Here is an 18,392-nt window from a genome sequence, read left to right on the forward strand (position 1 = left end):
GAACACACGGTAGGCTTTGTGCTTGTGTTTGTCCAGCTGCTTCTACCCAGGGGCAAGGCTCCAGCCAACTTCACAGCATTATTTTGCATCCACTGCCAGTTTTCCTTTGTTCTGGCAGATCAGCTTAGCCATTGCAATTGTCAGTCCTTTCTCCATTGCCTCTGATTTTCCAGCATCCCCTTCCAACTGTCTGGAAGCTGAGAGAAAATTGCCTCCCCCTCTTTTCACTCCCTAGGACGTCTCTTTGGAAGCTGCTGCCAGATGCTCCCTGTCCTCCCCAGTGGGGGCTGCAGGCTTCCAGGCACTGCCAGGTGTGAGAAAACAGGTCTATAGCAACGGAGGTGTCCTGTCCCACTCCCCATACCCTGCCTGCAGCAGCAGCACAGATTCGGGATCTGATCCTGTCCTCCCTCAGCCTGCCAGCATTGCAGGGCTGACTGAAGCCAAGAGCCTTAAGCCTGGACAAATCATTTACAGGGAACTAAAGTAAAATGAGAAAGAAGCCCTTTCAGGATTTGGTCTTGATGAGCCTTATGGGTCCTTTCCAGCTTGGGATATTCTGTGATTCTATGATTCCCCTAAACCCTCAGGAAGCAGCCCCTCGGTGTGATGCCCCATCAGGAAGCTGTCCCCTAGTCCTGCAGTGACTAGCCCAAGCAGCTCCCCATGCCACCCCTCCCAAGGGCCCCGGCACACATCTAACCATGCGTTGAGCTCTGCCAAGGAGATCAGTGCCAAACCTGAATTACCAGCCCCAAGAGGAGCTGTGGATCTCAAAAGCTCCTGCGATTTGCGGCAGGTTTTTCAGGCCCCCGCCTGTCACACACACGCAAGTACTTAAGCAGTCACCTAAGGACCTGTGGGGTGTTTCTTTTACACGCTTTTGGTCCCTACCAGCCCCAGGTAAGTGCAAGCTTTGAGCTGGGGATGCTGGAGCAGATCTGCAGCTGGGGATGGGCTGGGGGGACAATACAGGGGCTGATCACTGGCAATGGAGGGGCTGGAGCAGCACCACAGGGCTGTGATGGGAGAGCTCTGTGCTGGGACGGGGGCAGGCAGAGACCCCAGGCAGGGAAAACCATGGGGACTTGTCTCGGCCTCAGCAGCTGCTGCACTGTTTGTGCTGTTCCCATCCGATGTTATCTTCCAAAAGGCTGAACGGACAGTTCACAGGATGCATGACAGGTGGCTTTTCCTTATTTATGGTGGGGTCTGGTTTATTTTTAAAGCCTCAGCCCCACCTTATCCTGTGCACTGTGCTGGCTGATGTTATCCACAGCCATACCTCAGCTCAGCAGGGGACAGAGCAAAGCTCAGGATGGAACACGGCTCTGCAGCTGAGCAGCAGAGCAGGAGGTCCTGTTTGCACGGAGAGCAGCTCACTGCTTTGATCCCTACAGTGTTAGTAAATAGCTGCAAGCCAAAAACAGGTGTCTGCATTCCTATTTCAGGCCTGAAGATGGGGAGAACACCGGGGAAGGGGCCTGATAAGCCCAGCAGCTGCCATGAGATCCCACCAGTTTGGCAGGGATTACTGCTCTGAAAGTTTTCCAGGGGCTTCAGATGCAGTAAACAGTCAGAAAGCTGCACATCCAGCCAGCTATTGTGTCTGTCTTTCAAAAAAGCAAAGCTGAGCAAATAGAGATAATCTCTTTTCTAGAAAAGAGACTGCTTTTTTTTTGCCAGGGTAGTAGATACTGACAGAATGAGCAGAGCCTGGCTGGCATCCTGGAGGTAGAGAGGATGCCCCTTCCTGCTTGGGCTGGAGCTGGGAGCCCAGCCCTGAGTGTCTCTTGGGAGGGAAGGTCTACATCCATCCTCCTGCTCCAAATTCACACAGGGTCTGAAGAGGCTGAATCTCAGACATCCCCAATGATGGAGGTGCCCTCACTTCTCTGTCTCTGTCCCATTTATGATTACCCCATCACTCTGAAGATTTTGTTCTCACTATCTAATAAGCTTTTCTTCTGCTGCAACCTTTGTCCACTGGCCATTATTTGTTGGCTGCTCACTCCAAGGTAGGCCCAGAGGTACAGTTAAATGCTCTGTCAGCCATGCCAAGAGCAGCAGCTGCTGCCTGCATAGCCTCTGTGTGCACAGCAATGCTGGTTAGAGCATCTGCAGCCCACAGACCTCCTGCAAGCTGCAGCTGGTAGCTATTCTCACATTGCTCCACCTAAAACCAAGAAAAATGTGACTTCCTTTCTTCAGCTACAGACATATGTAGCAGACCAAGTGTTTTTGGTGCTGTGGTTTCATTTTGACATCCAGCATGCCATTTCTGTTGGGGTATGCTACCCTCTGTCATAGAGCTGAACAAGTGCCATGGTCCCACAATATTTCTGAAAGATGCAGAGGTTGCTTGAATCCTTTCTTGCAGTAGAAAATATATATTTTCCAATGCAGAATATTAAAGCTAGCAGTGGTGTCTTTCAGCAGCTGAGCAGAACAGTTGTGATTCTCCACCTTTCTGTCAGGTTTAAAGGAATATAAGTATGAAAACCATCCTTCCTAGACAAGCGGGTGGTCCTGTGCAGCCTGAAAGCCAGACTTCAAGCATGAGCTGACAGCAGGTAGAAGACATTGTGCCCTATGGGAATACACCTCAGTGACATGGGGATTATCACAACTATAAAGATGAAATAGGAAAGTTAAGAGGCACACGTTTCTTATGCAAAGCAGTGCATACACATTAATGCTCATTAGTGCAGCAGGCTGCAAATGCAGCTTTATAAACTGCTAGGACCTCTTGCTGCTGATGGCCTAGGCTAGACACATGATCCAGAGGTGATGGGTTGTGAGGAGCCCTTTGGCAGGTAGCGTGGAGTTGATGAGACCATGGAGGAGCAGAAGGACTTGGGCCTGATGGTGAGCCTGCTGGCCATAGTGCTGGAGAGCAGTGCTCAGGTCCCAGGGAGCTTCTTCTTCATTCCATGCATTGCTCGCAGAGAGCCTCCAAAGGGCCTCCAGCCATGTGAGCAGCACCCACCAGGCTCCCAGCAGCTCACAGGGACAGAGCTTTACCTGCTTTCTCCCTGTACCTCTGAATCAAGCTTGTGCTATGGAGGTCTGCTCACTGTTGCTACCAGGCCTGCAGCCGGTGCTCTGCAAGCACAGACAGCTCAGCTTGCAGTGCCTGGGCCTCAGGGCCACCTCTTACTGGTCCATCCATGACAGTGGATGATGCCATCCACCAGCACGCTCCATCATGCTTAGGGCTACAAAGATGGCAAAGAGTCTGGAGGGGAAGATGTGTGAGGAGAGGCTGAGGTCCCTGGGTTTGTTCAGCCCAGAGCAGCTACAGCTCCTCGCTGGGAGCGGAGGGAACAGCATGGAGCTGCATCTAGGGAGGGTCTGTTTAGGTAAGGAGCAGACTCCCCAGGGTAGTGGTCACAGTGCTGAGCTGCTGGAGTCCTAACAACATCTAGACAACACTCTCAAACATAGGTTTGGATTTTGGGTGCTCTTGTGTAGAGCCAGGAGCTCAATTCATTGATGCCTGTGTGTCATCCAACTCGGGATCTTCTATGACTCTACAAAAGTTGCTCGAGCCTTAAGCAACCACTGTGTCACAATCAGTATTTGCCAAGTGACTAAAGTAAAGCAGGCTTTCTCACCACCAGCTCTATTTATAAGGCCCTATGCAAATGCCAAAGAATCTTCCTATTTGTCAAAGCAATCTTCAGCAAAGGAGGCTCACTGGAGCATTTGCATTTTGGGATAAAGTTTGGGGACAAGGATCTTCCCAGCTTCTTAGGCAAACAGGACAGCTGGCTCCCTGCAACCTGCAAGGTGATTTTGGAGCTAAGCCTTATCCCAGCAGTGTTGCCATTCAGGTGAGAGCTCTCAGGCACCCGATACACCCCAGGGTACAGTGTGGGTTAAGGTTATCCTTCAGCTGGGAAAACAGTTGGCTTTAAAGCTACGCAATTGGTGGCATAAGCATTAAGGTTACATCTCTAGAGCCAAAGGGAAGGAGAAGCTGTGGAAACAGGGAAGGTGGGCAGTGGGTGGCCCAGCAGAGATATGGGCTGGGCAATGGGAAGCAGGAGAGCAGAGCGAGAAAGGCCACATTTCTGAACCCAGCTCCTCCCCTGCCACCGCCCCACAGCTCAGTTTCAGAAACACAGAGTCAATTCACTCAGAAAGACTTGTGTGTCCTCGGGTTTCAGTTGGCTTGCCTTTGTGCCAAGCGGGAGCACACGTGGAGCCCTGCAGAAGAGAGATGTGGGGCTTAACCAAAGCGTTCTGCTCCCAGCAGCTCCTTCATCTTTTGTCTTGTGATTCCCCTACATAAACTTGCACGGTGGCAGGGGAGAAAAAAGTGAAAACACGTGGCTGGATGCCAGACGTTGTCCCGTGTCCCATAGGATACCTGCATGTTTTTTTAAATTAATGACTTTAAACGAACCCTCCCCCACTGCACTCGTTGCTGTGACATCACTCCCAAGTGACGCCCAAGCCTAAATACGGCTGTAAACAGGAATCGTCCCCACGGGAGTCACGCTGGCTATAAATCCAGCAGCAGAGAGGCTTGCTGAGCAGAAGAGAGGCTACAGCTTCCTGCCGTCTGGGGATGGTGAGGAAGAACTGCTGGGTGCTGCTGGGCATGCAGCTACTGCGACTGGGAAACTGAGGCAGGCACTGCTGGGAGGGGCAGGGCTGGGAAAGGAGCTGTGTCCTGCCTTGGCCAGAGGCTGCTGGGGAAGAGGGAGCTGCTGGAGACAGGGATGCCTAAGCTGGGGCTCAGCAAGCATAGTCCTTCCGGTCTCAGACTTGGCAATAACCCCAGCCCCTTTCTGTAGTGCCTGACCCCACCATCCAGGAGAAATGGCCACAGAGAAATCAGTGACTCCTACTGAAGAGCAGCTGGAGATCCTGGAGTACAATTTTTGCAAGGTGAACAAGCATCCTGATCCCACCACACTGTGCCTCATTGCAGCTGAGACCGGGCTTTCTGAAGAGCAGACCCTGGTGAGTGTGCACGCCTCAGCCTCCCCTTGGCACTGGTCCTGCTCTCCCCACACATGCCTCTGCACCCTACGCACCTCCTGCTTACCCTGTCCTCTGTTCTTCATCATACACCCTGCGATCTTCTGCTCCTACAAGCTCCCTGCTGTACCTCTCATGCTACCCCATTACCACCTGCACCCCTTTGTGACCCATGTACTCCCTCCTTACACTCTTACACTGCACACGACTGCACCCTGTGTACTGCACTAACCAGCCTTTTTTTGCATTGCCAACACCACACTGCACCCATGGAGCCCTGCTGAACCCCACCTCCTCCCTGCACCCAACCAGTTCCTGCCCCTGCATTCCCAAAGCCCCTTCCCCTGTAACTGCAGCCACCTGGGCTTCCGAAATCACAGCTGGATGCCCTGTTGGTTTCCTTATGGCTCCAATGCCCCAGCCCCAGGCTGGACTTAGGGGCTAGCACTTTCAGCACCTGCTATGTGTCAGTAGCTGGCAGCAGGGCCAAGCATGCTGTCCATTCCTTTCAACATAACAGTCCTGATAGTTCATTCTGACAGTCCCAGGTACCCAAATGACCATTGGCTTTGTATTAAGAATAAATTGTGGTCATTTTAAAACAGATGCAGGATAGATACAGTTCCTGCAGGATATGCTGTAGGACATACCTAAACTGTGCCAGTTCTCCACCACTGCAGTTAGATAGTCCAGCATCCCTGGACCTGTATGTTAGGAAAATGTCAGCCTCTCTGAGAGACATGGAGGGCTCTAACTGTGCCTCCAGGGAGAGCCTGCTTCTGCTTGGGACTTGCTGAGTGCCTTGTGCTCCATCTGGCTGCCTGCTGGGTCTCAAAGGCAACCAGCTCCTTCCCAACACCAGGCTGCAGAGCACCTCTCATTTTGACGCAGATGAGTTACAAACTCCTAGATCCATAGCAGGTTTCCTGGGTATAGAAATCAAACATACACGCAAAAGAGATTAGCAGCATTTTGCAGAGTTGCCAAGCATGGTTCTGGAAAACCCAAGGGATAGGAGAGGCAAGCAAACAATGCCAGTATTTAGCCTGTCCCAGGGAAGCATGCTGGGTGTAACATCCAGGGCGCTCCCAGAGATCTGAAGATGAAGGTCACGTTATGAATAGGATCAAGAACGAGCTGCGATGTGCCTGCATTACGTACGGCACAGACTCACCACTCCTGACACTTGGAGTGCTTCATTGGCCAGATATAGCAAGCATTTTAATGCATTCAAGATGCAGATGTACTGAGTCAACAGGACATGATGGTTAGGGACAGGAAGTGAAATTTTTTAGGAGGCAGGCAGGCAATCTGCTGGCTGGATGTGGTCTAAGGCAGAGCTAGCGCGAGAGCCACTTGCACTGAACACTGTGGTTGTCTCATTAGTGACTGGAATGGCTTCAAAAATAGCTGTGAACAAATATAGCAACGGAATGAGCAGCAACAAAGCATGTCACAGGCACATGCCTAAAGACAAGGCTGAGCTGTGCTTCCAGCACATGAGTTTTACTTCTTACTGAGGTGGTGTGGCTCTACCCAACTGCTTTTGTCCAGCATTTCAAATTGCAGCTGAGTTCAAGAGGCACCAGCAGGTCTGGGAGCTGTGTTAGAGGTGCCAAGTCATAAAGAATAATGTAGCCATGAATATTACTTGAAGGCTAAGATAAATTTTAAACCACCTTAAAAATCTGTTTGTCCTTAAATCTGCATAGTTAGTGCCGCTGTATTTTCCCTCTCAGTCTTCCTTAAGCAAGTTAACTTTTGGTTCCTGTTATTTTGGGGCCTGCGATGACTGTTTCACTGCTACAGTCATTTACACAGACTCTATCCAGGAGGCTTAGCCTACTTTCTCTGTTTGCAAGACAAATCTGGACTCACAACAATAAAATGTGGACTCATCCAAGCTGCCAAGGTCTGGAAAGGCTTGAAAGAGGTGCACTCACAGGTGACAAAACCTTTTGGTTATGAACACCTTGCTAAAAGCAGCATCCTGAGTTTCCTTCACCTCGTTCCACATGCTGGCCCAATCCTCACCTTTTGCAAGGCTTCCTGAAGGCTTGCTCAGCCCACTGCACTCAGTCTGTTGTTTTCTTTTTCCTTCCAGAAATGGTTCAAGCAGCGCCTGGCAGAGTGGAGGAAGTCTGAAGGGCTGCCCTCAGAATGTGGGTCTGTCAGGGACTAGAGGATGCTGCTCCTGGCCCCATCCATCTATGCTGTAAACGATGGTGAAGATCTTCAGAGTGGGTTTACTTGGGGTTCTCCTGTCACAAAAGTTTCTAAGATACAAAGTAATACCCTGATATTTAACATAATTTTTATTTATAGAAGATTATATATATATAAAATGTATGTATATGTGTATACAGCTTCTGATGGCTGCATAACTTGTCTAGCAATTATCATTAATAGCAGCTGCACAGACCAGGAAATCTCATGCCCTTGTCCTGGGCTCATGGAAAAGCTGTCATGAAAGGTTCAAGCACAGGACGGAGGAACAGGGATTTCTTTATATAGCTTTAGTATATAGAGAATCCAGAGAGGAGGGCAATTGGAAAACTTGATGTCTTGTTCTTGTGATGTCTTGGTTAGTTTAAGGTGCCCAAGCCAGCTCTGGATATTGACAAGCTAAGCATCATTAACAGACTGAGCCAAGGTCCCTTGAATATATGTCTCACATTTCTGTTAAAGGTCATTGAAGGGAGAGAACCAGTCTTTTCTTTGTCCAAAGCATGAATAAAAACCAAAGATTTTTTGTGAGAGAAGCTGTGTTGTGTCCCTGCCCTTTACCCCTGCCCCAGGAACAGAAGGCACACTCCTCTGGATGGACAACACTTCTCCAAGACAGTCAGCAGGCTCCGTGTTTTTCCCCTCTTGCCACAGTTGGGCAGCCTCTGGTTCAAGGGCACCCTCCATCCATCCACAGCAGCCCACGCAGCCCTGCACACACCCCAGGCATGGGCTGGCAAGATGCTGGTCGGGGGGTTCCCTGCAGGGTCAGAGGCCAGCTACCAGACTCTTTATGGCTATTCACAAGCCAGAGTGACTGTGCTGGGGCACTCCACTGAGGCCAGTTTCTGGTCCATCCTGGCACAGGACAGACTGAAAAGTAACAAGCATTATAACCCTGCGACTGTACCTTGTACAATAGGATCAAAATCCAATTTCAGTAGATCAGTGAGATGATTAGTCTTCTAATAAATCCTCTTCTAGTTTGTGGTTAGCTGCCTCTACTATTCCTGAAGGAATCAGCTTAATGCAGGGAAGACTGAGATACACTGACTGGCACTTAAACTGCCATGCACTTAGAAGAATCCTTATTTTTACTTGTTCTTTTCTTCTCCTGCAACAATACGTTCATTTTGTCCCTTGCTGAAAAGCATCACTTTCACATCAGTATCTCCAGCCTACTGCCAGTGCTTGGATTGCCAATGCCAAGCACACTAAACTCACTGGAAGCCAATAAAATCAGTTTCTCCTGTGCCATGTCCTGCACAGGCTGTGCTGCTCCCATATAATCCAGCAGCCAAACTGTCTCACCCTTGGACCCAACTGAAGCTCCAGGTTTGCCCTGTAGAACGCAGCACAGATACCCATACCCAGTAATGCCACTATTCTTGGGCATGGCAGAAATGATATAGCATCCCATGAGAGGGTTTAAATAGTCTTTTGGTTTCCCCATATAAACCTAGTAAGAACAGTAAGGATATGAAATGTGCCCTTAAAAACATACAAATGCATTATGTCTCTGCTGGGACTATTCTTCTCTGTCTAGAAAGGAGCCCACTCAGCCCACAGCTGTAAAGGGCTGCTGGTTTTATGCTGAGCACCCACCTTATTAGGCGCTGAATTTCCTAATGCTGCACAGGTGGTTGCTGTCAGCTTGAAAAGGACCTTCAAGCAATGAGTCTGCTTTTACAGTTCCCAAGGGATGTGCAGAAAGGGTCATTTCATTACACCTCCGAAACCCCTGCAGGGGTTTCATGATTGCGTTTTTCTTGCTACACCATTACCACCTAACTATACCACAGGTATGACGGTAGAAATAATAACAATGTTACGGTCAGGGTGTGCCATGGAAAGTGGGTGAGGTTTTACAGCATGTTAGTGGTAACTCTCACGTGCCCAGGGCAAATTTGGAGTTGCTCATCCCGTATGGAGAAAGAGCGACAGTGTGAACTCTCCCTTGGTGGGAGAGGGTACCAGGACAGTTGTAACAGCACAGCAGGATGGTGGGTCTGTGGAGACTTTTGAACATACCATAACTCTAATATGTTTAAGGGTTCTCTTTCTTTCCAAGTATCTTTTCACCAGTTTAATCCAGTGAACTCAACAGCCCACAGATTTCTGTGCTCTCTCTGATCGCAGATACGTGAATTTGCAAACCTGCTCTCACTGCATGGTTCTTTCAGGACAGGACAGGGAAAGGGGGAAAGCATGTTTCTGTTTCATAACTTGCTAGGCAACCTTAACAGGTAGGAGATGGATGATTAGCCAGCCTAGGCTGCCCAGACAAACAGAAACACCTGTTATCAACACTTTCATAGTTTACTGAAAGGTACTATGGGGACAGAACTGTTCCCACAGGGCTTTAGGAGCACAGGTGAAGACATATTCCTTAAAGGGCTTACAGACTTTGCAATTTTATTTCAGCTCATTGAGTGCAGATGTCTTAGATGCTATAGAAACACAAGGATATAGACAGTTTGTACCCCAGGACCATGTATTATGCAGCAGTGAAAATGTTTATACTGAATATTTACCAGAACAAAACAGTTCATCTCACACACTTATCACAGTCTGTTCCTGATGGGAAGTGTCACAGGCCTGGAGAAATCACACGATGTGGGCAGCTGTGGCAGTCTCTACCATGCAAAAAACACGGCAGACGGGCACCACTTAATATCACCTGGCTGCAAACTCTCAGGGCACACAGCCCCAGCAAACGTTTCTCAGATGACAGCTCAGCACCACAAAGACCTTCGTGTCAGCGAGCTGCTGCTATGGCATCTCACTGCAGACCCCCTGAGAGATGTCTGCTGACTTATCTCCCTGTCATACCTACGTGCTGCTGGAAACACTGCAAGCACAGCTGCCTGGCACCTTGGTGGGAACTGCTTGCAGGATGCTGGCCCCCTGCCTCCAGGTCAAGACAAGACATGCTCAGGGAAGTAGTACTTTTTTCAGGAGCCAAACAACAGTTTCAGCAGTTTCTGCCAATTGGCTCTCCAAGAGCGTTTCCTTGCAAAGGTGCAAAGGGGTAAAGGACAACTGTACAAAGTCCACCTCCAGACTTGCTGCCTTACAGAGCTAGCATTCTCCTTGCAGAAGGCTCAGCAGCTTGCATGCACAGTGAGCACAGCCACGTTCAAACCTAACATCAAGTGCCACTCCTCAGCTCTGCTTGGACACAGCTTTCCAAAGGCTGCCTTAAGATCCATCTAAGGGAGGAGTTACACATATATCAGTCATGTCCCTCAACTCATGTGATGATCATAAAGCTTTCTCCAGTTCTAGGAAGATGAAGGTTTTTTCTGTTGGCGTTTCTTTGGTGTTTTTTGCTTCGTTATTTTTTTTTTTTAATGATGGCAAGAGCTATGAACAGGCAAACATCCCCACACACGATGTATCTTCAGCAGTTCTACAACCTGAAGGAATTAAGCAATACCACTGACAAGAAGAGAGCCCCAGGAAAACCTTTGCCATTTGATCCTGCTTATGCTTTCCAGAGGGAAATGAGGCCTTGCTGCAGGCAGGCACAGAAATACCCACTTTCTGCTGCCCAAACCACTTTTGAGTTCAATCTCTTGTAAAGCTGTGAAGAGCAGTAAAGCTAGCAGGGCCAACCCAGTGGTACTCAGGTGCATGCAATGCAATGCAATGCACCTGAGTGACTGGAAGAGGAGGAGCCAGGATCCACCCCTTTCCAGACCTCATTTAAGGGTATGCAGCCCAGGCAAGGGTTTCTTGCTGGAGTTCCCTACCTGAGTCCTTCAGAAGGTAAGCAGATTCTTTTCTTTGTTTCTATGCCTGTTGCATTTGAGAAAATCTTCAATTGCTGCAGTCCAGGACTTTGCTATTCTGTTATTGTTGTACTTTCCATTGCTTTACAGCACCCTACAATACAGACTGCCTTCTTGGCTATCAGGAGATGCTACTGGCTCGCAGTGAGCCTGCAGTCAACAGCACCCCCAGGAACCCTCCTGCTATGCTACTACCTAGCCACTAATTTCTTATTTGAACTTGTGTCTGGCATTGTTCTAGCCCAGTTTTTTTCTTTATTGAACTTCACACTTGCTAACCATCTAGTGCTCCAGTGTATCTGACTCCTCTGCAAAGGCCTCTCTTTCCTTCAGGAACTCAACAGCACTTTCCAGTTTAGTGTCATTAGCAAACTTGTTGAGGGTATATTCTACTCCTGCAACTGGATCACTGATAAAAGTGGAGAACACAAGTGGCTCTAGAATGGAGCCTTGGGGGAATACTGCTAGCAATCAGCTCACAATCAGTTGTAGACCCATCCACTACAACCCTTTGAGCTCTGCTATTCATCCAGCTTATTACCTGGATTATCGTGGTCTTATCTGATAGGTGAATAATTTGTTCAGGAGGATGTTGTGAGTGACAGTATTATAGGCCTTATTAGAAATCCAGAAAGATTCTGTGCAACATGTTTCTTTCACCCACCAAGTGGGTGACCATATGATAGGAAATCAGATTGCTAAGGCAGGACTTTGCTTTGATGAACCTGTGTTGACCATGGCTGATAATACCTTTGTTCTTTAATTGCCTCTTAATAGCACCTAGGACAACCCTCTCCATAACTTTTCCAGATACTTAGTTTAGACCAACAGGTTTGTAGTTCCCTGGGTTTCCTTTTGTGCCCTTCTTGTGGGTCAGTATAATGCAGCTTGGTAAACTGCTGAAAGAGATCCAGCTATAACATCTTACTCCTTCAGCACTTAAGGGTGAATCCTGTTAGGTCCCATGTAGAATCATATAATCACAAGGTTGGAAAGGACCGACAAGATCATCTAGTCCAACCATAAACATTTCTAACACAAGCCACTAAACCGTATCTCCTAGCTCCTCGTCCAGATGCCTCTTGAACACTGCCAGGGACGGTGACTCTACCACCTCCCTGGGCAGGCCATTCCAGCACCTGACTGCTCTCAGAGATAAAAAGTTTTTCCTTATGTCTAATCTCCTTTTCCTAATCTCTGTACTTATGAACATTCAGCTGACACAACTTGCCTCTTAGAATTTCATTATACAGTTTCCCTCTTGAAAGGAAAGGCAGGCACTGCTTTTAATGAGGAGTGGGGGGAAAGGCAAAGCCAGGCATTGTTTCCACTGTGTGTTTTGCTGGTTCATTGTAAATCCCCAAGTAAACCATACCCGAGAGGCCTAGGACAGTCTGGACACCCAGCCACGAAGTGGGAGCTGGGTTTCTTACCTGACACGTGAATGTGTAGACAAGTGGCAAGAAACAGCAAAGACCAGACAAAGTGAATTTAAATACCTCGTAACATCTGCAACCTGGGCTGCCTGTCCTTCAGTGTGAAATAACAAGGCTGTAAAGTCTGTATATCTCCTTAGGATACAATCTCTTCACAGCTCTTTGTGTTGTTTTCCTTGGGTTGGTATCCTTGGTCCCTTCCCAGAGCAGCTGCATAGCAATGCACTTGCACACGCTGTGGCAACTGCTCCTGACTTCAGGGTGCCAGCAGCTCTCAGGTTGCTGGATGGAGCACAAGCACCATTTTGGATGATCAACCCCACTACCAACCCACAGTTCCCAGTGGCCCAGTCCAAGTACCCATTGCCTTTAAATGCTGTTTCACTGACCCAGAAGGGCCAGCTGTGTCATTCCTTGTTGGGATAAATGAAACTGAGACCAGTGAGTGGTTAGAGTAAAATGTTCTGCTTTATGCATCAGTTCCAAAAGACAAAGCTACAAAACCCTTGTATAATAAATTTAATTACAAAAAGTTTTTTGCAGCACTCTTAGGACTCAATCACATGACCAGAGTATAGTTACAGCAACACCAATACTAGGAAAGTAATGCACCTCTGCAACTCATCTTCCTCATCTGCTATGCTGACAGAAATAACTTAAAAAATAAAAGAGAAATGTTTCACCCCTAAGACTTCTTGCTGTAGCATGATCTGGACTAAACCAAAATAAGACACTTAGACTGATGAGCCCTGCGCTGGTACCACCTTAACTGCTTTTAGTCGCTACTTTAAATCATACTGTTCTAGTTTTCCCCTGAATGCAAAGAAATACTTCATGTCTTGCTGCCTTTGTTTTCTTGTTCTTATCTGCTAAAGAAGTTGCAACCTGCCCTATTTCCAGGAATTACCAAGTTGCCACTCACCTAAAACTTAACTCCTGACACTCTTCAGAAGTAAGGTCTCATTTCTAACAGAACAATACTGCCAACAGGATTCTGTAAAACCTGTTACCTATAAGCATCTAAACCTGAGACATCAGGACAGTTTACTCACTGGATACAACTTTGTTTCATTAAAATCAATAGTTGACTCCAACCTAGCAAGATGCCATCTTAGCCTAAGCTATAAATACCCTTAACTCTGTTGCCTGAGTGTTTTGTTCTCCCCTATAAATATGCTACGAACATATTATTTTCCAGAGGTATTTTCAAAATGCTATAAAAACAGATTTTCCTACCAACTAGACGTGACTTGCAGAGGAGCTACACAAACAAAAGGGAAATATATCTTTATGTTTCTGTTACCATGTAGCAAACTGCATCAAACTGTAGCAATGTGCAACAGACGAGGATCCCATCTTCCACAGATGCAGACACTGTGTTGTAGGGAAAGAGCTATCACTGCATTTCTAAAACCAGCTGTGCTATCAGCTCCTTGGCATCCTTCATGCTGGAGGAGATCTCTGAGCCATCCTCTGCCACGTGGGTACCAAGCAAGAACATCTTCCTCTTGTCCCCAGTATCAGACAGTGCCAGAGCATCATAGATATCTGTGATGCAGTATGCACCTTCGAGGTCCTAATACCAAAACAAATCAATCAAAACAAGCCTGTTAGTTGTAACAGGGAGGGAAAGTGTCTCAACATCTTTGGGGGCATCATTCTTATGTACCTTTATGAGGTCAAGTTCCCATGCCCTAAAATGCTTTGGAAGCAAAAGGCTTATCCTTAACTTCTTCCCAAAGAAACAAAAAGAAGCAAAGCTACATCCTTATTTCAGTAAGACCTGCATCTTACAGATCTAAAGCTCAGCCTCTAATTACTTCACTTTGTGGTCAACAGGTGCCCTCAGAAGTCCCACGCCCCATCCATGTGGCCTTCTTTGAAGAGCTTCGTTACTGTTTTCAGAGCTGCAGCCAGCCCAAGTTCATCTAGGCACAGGGAACCCCTACCTGTTTGTTGGCCAGAACCACCACTGGCAGGGTGGAGTTGTTCTGGATCAGTTGATGAAGTAGTTCTTTTGCCACAGGCAGCCGGGCATGATCAGCTGAATCCACAACATAGATGAGCAACAGCACTTTGGGCAGGTACATCTTCCAGTACGAACGCAGAGATTCACTGCCCCCAACTGGAAGAGTAAACAGCAGCACAAGATTCACCGAGTAACCCAAACAGCACCACACCCCTAAGTGTAGGCAGTAGGCCTGGGGGTGAAAACCCAAGATACTGAGCCTACTGTATGTGAGACTGGTAATAGTTTTATTCTCCCCATCCAAGTCCTGTACAGGCTTATGAGTATGCTATGAAAAAATCTTTTCATTGTAAGTTTTGGGGTTTTGTTTTTATGGTTGCTTTCTGCCTTGTAGGTTCTTGCTTTCAAGCTGGAAGGGAGAGCAGAAACAGGAACGCTGTCCATAATTTAATCCTAGAGTGGAAAGGGCTCTCATTAGATGTGTTATGCCAGGAACTAATTCAAAGCTCCCACAGCTTTCACACTGTCAAAGCTGCAGAGGTACCTTGGAAGAGATAAAAACCAAGTTCCAGCAGACTTCGAGCTGTCCTTAGGTGGCAGAAGTAATCTTTGCACAGACCACATTTCTACCAGCTCTACTCTGCTGGCTAAGCCTTTCACATTCAAAACAAGGGCTTACGAACATATGAAGCCACATGTCTAAGACTGCTGTGACCATCTGAGGACAATCTGGTGGTTTGTTGAGTTTTAACAGAGGCAAGAATAGTGTACAGTATTATTAAGCACTTCAGGCATATTTTCAGCACTCCAGATCTGTTCTATTCCTTCCAGGAAAAGGTTGGGGGGGGGGGGGGGAAGAGGTCCTCTGCAGGACAACGTGCTCAAGGGTCATGGATGACTTGACTCCAAATGTAACAAACTGCCAAAGTATTACACTTGGGGTTTCCTGTGATAGCTTCCTGCCTTATTTAGGAATTCTTCAAAACTGACATGCTAGCCGGCTTATATTTTTAATGCCCTCAGTGAATTTGTTCTGTTTCAAAGCAATTTTTGCTTTCACTTATGTCAAAATAATTTAGTAGTTTTAAGAACGCACAAAGCAAAGCAACATTTCCCTGCTAGGGAGTACGTGCCTGTTCTAATCATAGAATCATTTAATCCTTAGAATTGGAAGGGACCTTTAAAACCCATCTAGTCCAACCTGCTTGCAGTGCACAGGGACACCTACAGCTACATCAAGTTGCTCAGAGCCCCATCCAGCCTGACCTTTAATGTGTCCAGGGATGGGCCTTGCACCACCTCTGTGGGCAACCTGTGCCAGTGCCTCACCACTGTAAAAGACTTTTTCCTTTTACACAACTTAATTTTTCCCTCTTTTCCTTTTCTCCATCAGCCCCAGCACACCTGCATGCAGAACTGAGATCTACCACCGTTGGAATAAGCCAAAGGGCCAGGACTGACATATTATTGTTGGGGCTGATGCCTCTGGCAGTACTGTGATATTCTATAGGCTCCACACTATTTTCTTTGTTCAGTGTATTCATGCATAGCATAAACCAGGGGTCAGCAACTTACAGTTAACATTTCTTTTTCCTAAACCATCAGCAATACAGAAGAAGCCAGGCACTCCTACCCCTTGCAGAGGCAAGATTCAACCCACTTATCTATATAATGGTACAAAGAAAAGGAACAATATTCTGTCTGTCCAGGACAGCAAGACAAAAATCCTGCTGTCTGCTGATCATAGCATGCCACATAATCACAGCGTAGGCTGCTAACCCCTGCTACAGGCAACAGTACAGACTAAGTAACCAGATAAGAGCACCATGCAGATTTACCTGGCTGAAACTGGCCTGAGACATTTCAACTCCCATGGGTCAGATTGCAGCCATCACATCTCAGTCACTACCAACCTGGACCAGAGAGGGAAGGTGACTCAGAAACAACATGTTCTGCTGAGGTGTGTGTTGTACTGGGCCCGAGCAGTTCCCAAGCAGGTACAGAAATACTGTGGGTTTTTTCAGGCTTAGCTACTGCAGAGCACCTCATTCCCAGCAATGATACTGGGAAACACTGGTGTCTGATATGTACAAGGAGAGGGGCACAGAACAGAAGCCTATCTGAAGAGATCATTTCCCTAAAATGCTTTGCAGACTCCTACAGTATTAGGACTGGGGACTACACTCTGCCTTAGAGGCTCCATCTTCCCATCCTAAATACTTATCTATGTGCCTGGGTACAGCAGAACTCCTGCTGACGTCAGTAGCGAGGTGTACCTGGGCTAGGAGCCAAGTGAGCCAGCCAAGTGCTGGTATGAAAAGCATCAGGAAGGGAAGCACGTGGCCTCCACAGCAATCTAGAGAGGATGCCAGCCCTCAGTACCAGGGGCTGATGGACTCCAGAGCCTCAATTTTCCCCTACCAATATCTACTGAGGCTCTGGAACAAAAGGCATGAGAAGCTTTCCTTCCTGCCTTCTTTCCCCTTACTATTTCTTTTCTGTGCCTGCTCACGTCAGGATTGAGCATCAATGAGAAGCTGTACAAGAAACAGTGGCTGCACAGGGACGCCTCTGCTTTGGACAGGGTTCATTGCCATTGCATTTGGCAGCACTGACTGAGAGCAGAGCTCTATCCGGGCAGGCTCAGACAGCACAGACCTCCCGTGGCACCAGGCCATAATCTTCTTATATCACCAGGGCTGGGCATCAGAATCTCGAAGAAGAAAACAACCCCAGCTCCGTGTTATCAGAGTAGGAGACACAAAGGTTTTACAATAGGGGGCTGATCCCTGGGATGCAGGACAGGAGCGCTCGGCACTAACGCAGCTCACTCACTCTCCAGGAACTCCATCTGGCTCTCCCCGCTGTTGATGCAGACGGCGTTGAAGCCCTCGGTGGGAGCCACGCTGCGCTTCACCTGGTTGGTGGCCAGCGAGTGGAGCACGCTGCTCTTCCCCGCCCCGTCCAGGCCCAGCACCAGGATCTGCCTGCTGGCTCCCTTCACCTGCGAAAGGGAGGGAAGCACGCCCGGTCAGCCGGACAGGGCCTGTCCGCCCCCCGGAGCTCACCGCGGCCGGCCGCCCCGTACCTGCTCGGCGGCTGCGGCGGCGGGAGGAGAGCGGCGGACCCGGCCCCGCACGTAGGCCCATGCCCAGGCCGCCACCGCAGCGCCGCCCGCCGCGGCCACCACCGCTCCGCACAGCACCGCGGGCCGCAGCCGGCTGCCCATGGCCGCCCCGCGCCCGGCCCTGCACTGCACTGCCGGGGGAGAGGCGGCGTCCCGCAGCCGGCAGAGCGGCTCCCCCTACAGACAGGCAGACGGACGTGCCTGCAGCGACGAGGCCTCGGCAGAGTCCCGTCCTCAATTGGCACCGCTGTGGAGCTGGAGGTACACACCGGTGAGCCTGGCCTCATCCAGCTGCCGGCTGTAAGCTTAGGATTCCTTCCTTTCCTCTTCTCGGTTTCTACAGTACCATCAACTCGTAGGTTTACCGAGCTAAAAGAACTGGCGTTTTCATCTTGTAGCGATCCCTAGCGGCTGTTCTTAGCGAGTATGCCTTATTTTTCCTCTAGGCTCACCGGTAACTTGGTCCTCTGAAACACCATTTCCACCCTTGTGTAATATGTTGTGGGGAGGAAAAAATATCTCCTCTTGTTTTCTTAATCCCACTGATAAGTTTAAAAAGACAACTATGAAAGACCCTGCAGATGCTTTTAAGTTGCCAAGTGAGGTTGTGGATGCCCCCAGGCCAGGCTGGATGGGGCTCTAAGCACCCTGGTCTACAGGGAGGTGTCCCTGCCTATAGCAGGGGGAGATGATCCAACCCAAAGCATTCTATGATTCTATGTTTGAAAGAGCAATAAGTGACAAATAACGTTGTGCTTCCTGGCTTTTATGGAATCTGTTTGTGTGAAGTCATGGTAATATTTCCTCTTCAGTCCTTGGCATCAAATCCTTTCAGATACAGAAGCCTT

General features: G+C 48.5%; 2 protein-coding genes across 5 annotated transcripts; one reads left to right on the forward strand and one right to left on the reverse strand.

The window, feature by feature from the left end:
- Nucleotides 1-4,463: 4,463 nt before the first annotated feature.
- On the forward strand, nt 4,464-7,741 carry HOPX (HOP homeobox). 2 transcript variants are annotated; one of them, XM_072335499.1, is made up of 3 exons: nt 4,464-4,579; nt 4,806-4,974; nt 7,097-7,741. In XM_072335499.1, exons 2-3 carry the CDS (start codon nt 4,831-4,833, stop codon nt 7,172-7,174), a joined length of 222 nt encoding a protein of 73 aa, XP_072191600.1. In that variant the 5' UTR covers nt 4,464-4,579; nt 4,806-4,830; the 3' UTR covers nt 7,175-7,741. The 2 variants fall into 2 exon arrangements, with proteins under 2 accessions (XP_072191600.1, XP_072191602.1); XM_072335501.1 differs by having other exon boundaries at nt 4,479-4,637.
- A 5,154-nt stretch (nt 7,742-12,895) lies between these two features.
- ARL9 (ARF like GTPase 9) lies at nt 12,896-17,929 on the reverse strand. Of its 3 annotated transcripts, none has more exons than XM_072335510.1 (4): nt 17,814-17,929; nt 17,253-17,421; nt 14,398-14,573; nt 12,896-14,024 (listed from the first exon to the last, which is right to left on the reverse strand). In XM_072335510.1, the coding sequence occupies exons 1-4, from the start codon at nt 17,829-17,831 to the stop codon at nt 13,845-13,847; spliced, it is 543 nt and encodes a 180-aa protein (XP_072191611.1). In that variant the 5' UTR covers nt 17,832-17,929; the 3' UTR covers nt 12,896-13,844. The 3 variants fall into 3 exon arrangements, with proteins under 3 accessions (XP_072191611.1, XP_072191610.1, XP_072191612.1); XM_072335509.1 differs by lacking the exon at nt 17,814-17,929 and adding an exon at nt 17,506-17,686; XM_072335511.1 differs by lacking the exon at nt 17,814-17,929 and adding an exon at nt 16,256-16,330 and having other exon boundaries at nt 17,253-17,373.
- Nucleotides 17,930-18,392: the final 463 nt, after the last annotated feature.

This window comes from Excalfactoria chinensis, chromosome 4, assembly GCF_039878825.1.
Source record: "Excalfactoria chinensis isolate bCotChi1 chromosome 4, bCotChi1.hap2, whole genome shotgun sequence".
Taxonomy (NCBI): domain Eukaryota; kingdom Metazoa; phylum Chordata; class Aves; order Galliformes; family Phasianidae; genus Excalfactoria; species Excalfactoria chinensis.